General features: G+C 68.0%; 1 protein-coding gene across 1 annotated transcript; it reads right to left on the bottom strand.

Annotated features, from left to right (window-relative positions):
* Positions 1-283: 283 nt before the first annotated feature.
* On the bottom strand, positions 284-2,666 carry C1QL2 (complement C1q like 2). The gene is made up of 2 exons (XM_004759751.3): positions 1,697-2,666; positions 284-1,039 (listed from the first exon to the last, which is right to left on the bottom strand). The coding sequence occupies exons 1-2, from the start codon at positions 2,378-2,380 to the stop codon at positions 860-862; spliced, it is 864 nt and encodes a 287-aa protein (XP_004759808.1). The 5' UTR covers positions 2,381-2,666; the 3' UTR covers positions 284-859.
* Between the last annotated feature and the right edge of the window lie 329 nt (positions 2,667-2,995).

Here is a 2,995-nt window from a genome sequence, read left to right as displayed (position 1 = left end):
CCAGGGGCCTCTAACTTTCCCCCACCTTCCTCTGGGCTCTTCAGGTTCTGGGGGTCCTATAACCCAGGGGTGGGAGGCTGCCATCCCATCTCCCCATGTCTCTTCGCCCACCCCAGGTGGCAGGGTCTGGGTGGCTGGCAAGCAGGGTGTAGGTGATGCTACTCAGGGCCCAGTTAAGGTCTTTATGCCAAGAAGGATGTCTGGAGCCGCCACCCCCATTCCCCCCCACCGCCCAGTCCTGGGGCCACGCTAAGAGAGAGTCGGAGACCATAGTCTAAAAACATAATTTAATGCATCAAGGTGGGTCTGACTCGGGAATGCAGTGGAGAGGAGAATTTTCCATTTGCTGGGATTCTGCTGTGGGTGGTTTCTGGCTGATGGACAGGGAAATTTGCACAGGTATTTTGGGTCACAAAGAAGGATGCCCCAAGGAGCTCCTGCTCACTTTGGCCTACCTGCATGACCAGGGCTGGGAGCCCTCCCTCTCAGGGCACTCCGAGGAGGAGGAGGGGGACTGGAAGGGCAGGCCTCCCGCCAGGCCTGTCCAGTCCAATCAGGTTTGTGAAGTCTGAACTGAGCTGCCTCCACCTTGGGGTCGGGGTCACACTCACCTCACCACTTGGGCATCCCTTTCAATATCCCCAGGTAGGGGACAGGGACCAGGAGGACAGCCCAGAGTGGAGCCAGGTGAGTCGCAGACACACTAAGGTCAGAGCGGGTCAGGGAGGACAGCAGGGATGCGTCTTTTCCGTCGATGTCAGGAAGTGTCACGAAGCAGAGTGGTCCTCTCCACCCACGGAGCAGTTCTTGGCCACGGGTGCGGGGCGGCCTGAAGCCACTCTGCCAGCTCCCAGCGCGGCTAATCCGGGTACAGAAGAAAGCCCGAGAATGTGCTGTATTTGTTGTTGTTGCCTCCGTGCGCCTTCCCACCGTCCAGCTTCACGTACACCTCGTCCCCTGAATCCAGGTGCAGCACCACGCTGTTACTGGCATAGTCGTAGTTCTGGTCGGCGTCCTGAGCGATGGCACTGGCCCGGACCTGGGGGCGAGCCGCCAGAGCAGGTGGGTCCCGGCACCACCGCCTGGGCCTTGCCCAACACCCACATGGCGACCCTCAACCCCCGCAGGCGTTCTGTCCGAGGCTCCAGGGTCCACACTCTCACCCAGGCTCGCTCGCGCTCTCTCTCTCTCTCTCTCTCACTCTCTCCTCTCTTTCCAACTTGGCCAGCTCCTTTCCGGTCCCCTCCTCTCGGCAGCCGGCAAGTCAAGTCCCGGAAGGAAGGGGAGAGGGGGCTTCATAAACCCTGACCCAGCGGGAAAGGGGGAGAACAAGGGGGACCGGGGCGGAGAAGAAAGAAGACCGGAGGGCAAAGGGGCGACGGGGGCGCAAAGGGAGAGGTAAAGAAGGATGAGGTTCCCAAGGAGTCCGCGGGGCTGCTGGCGAGGGCGCCAGTAGCTGGAAAGTGCCGGTGGCGGGGTCTCTGGGCGCTTGGGGCACAGCCCGCCCGCGCTACACTCGGACAAACGCGACCGGGGCGCGCCGGGAAGCTGGATGCTGCGGCGCGCTCCCTCCCGGGGCTCGCCGGGCGCTCGCGAGTGGGGAGAAAGGAGTCTGGTCTCCCAGGCGGTCTGGGGCGCGGGATGGGGAGGAGAGTCTGCGGGGATTTGCGGGGGCCGGCGGTGAAGGGGGACTGACCTGCCCGTTCTTGCAGAGGTCCGCCCACATGCTGGTGCCGTCGCCGCCGCGCATGAGAATGTGGTAGGTGAAGAAGTAGATACCGCGCACCTGGCAGCTGAACTTGCCGGTAGTGGGGTCGTAGTGATTGCCGAGATTGGTGACCACGTCGTCGAACTTGAGCACCTCGTAGCCTTCGTGGGGGCTCTTAAGACCCACATAGAAGGCTATCTTCGGACCGCTGAAGGCGGCGCTCAGCGCGCCGGTCACTTCGCCTTCGGAGTCGCCGCCGCCCCCAGTTCCGCCACCTACCACCCCGACACCGCCAGTCGCGCCCGCCGTCAGCTGCAGGCCGGGCAGCCCGGGTCGCCCCGAATCGCCTTTCTCCCCCGGGGGACCCCTGGGTCCAGGAGGGCCCGCCTCTCCAGGGGGCCCCCGTGGCCCCGGCTTGCCGGGTCGCCCCGGGTCGCCCTTGGGTCCCTGGATGAAAGGGGGCGGAGGGTTGGCGCTCAGGTCCTGCATGACTTCCAGCGCGGCAGTGCTGGGTCCCGGCGGCGGCGCCTTGGCGCCGGCCGGCCCCCCGCCGGGTGCGGCGCCGTACGGGTCGCAGATCATGCGGCAGGTGCCCATCATCTCGTAGTGCGCCGCGCCGGGGGGCGCCGCCTGCAGCAGCAATGGCACGGCGATGAGCAGCCCAAGCGCCATGGCCAGGAGCACGCCGACGGCCGCCAGGCAGGCGCGCCGCCGCCGCTGCCACAGCCGGGAGGCGACCGCCACCAGCTCCTCTTTGCCACCCGGGGAGGTAATGGTGGGGCGGCGCGGGCGGCCCCGCTCCCCGCGCTCGGGGGCCGACTCCGCGGATCCCGGCCGCGTCCCCGACGTGGCGACCCCCTGCTCCGGAATCCCGACCACTTCTAGCGAGAGGCGCCTCGGCCCAGGTGCCGGTGCCCACCGCTCTGGGGCTGTTCGGAGAAGCCGCGGAGCCCGGCGCGCATGGCGGGGGGCGCCCAGGCTGAGCCCGGCGCCCCAGGGGTCCGGGCGGCGACCGCTGGCAAGCGCCGGGTGCTGCTGCCGCGTCCCGCGCGGGCTTGGCGGCACTGCCTCCTCCCCGGCTCAGCGGGGCTCGGCGGGGCTCGGCGGGGCTCGGCGGGGCTCCGCGCGCAGTGAGGGCGCCCCGGCTCCGCGGCGCGCTCTGCTCTGCTCTCCCGCTGCTCGCTGGCTCCCGCGCGGAGGGGGGACCCAGCTACCCTGACGTAAGGAGTCCGGGGCTGAGCGGCGGAGGCGGCGAGGCAGCGCGCGCTGCCATCACTCGGGAGACGG

Source organism: Mustela putorius, unplaced genomic scaffold, assembly GCF_011764305.1.
Source record: "Mustela putorius furo isolate JIRA1106 unplaced genomic scaffold, ASM1176430v1.1 tig00003867_pilon_pilon_pilon, whole genome shotgun sequence".
NCBI lineage: Eukaryota > Metazoa > Chordata > Mammalia > Carnivora > Mustelidae > Mustela > Mustela putorius.
Note: the sequence above shows the minus strand (reverse complement) of the source record. Positions and strands in the feature narration are given on the sequence as shown.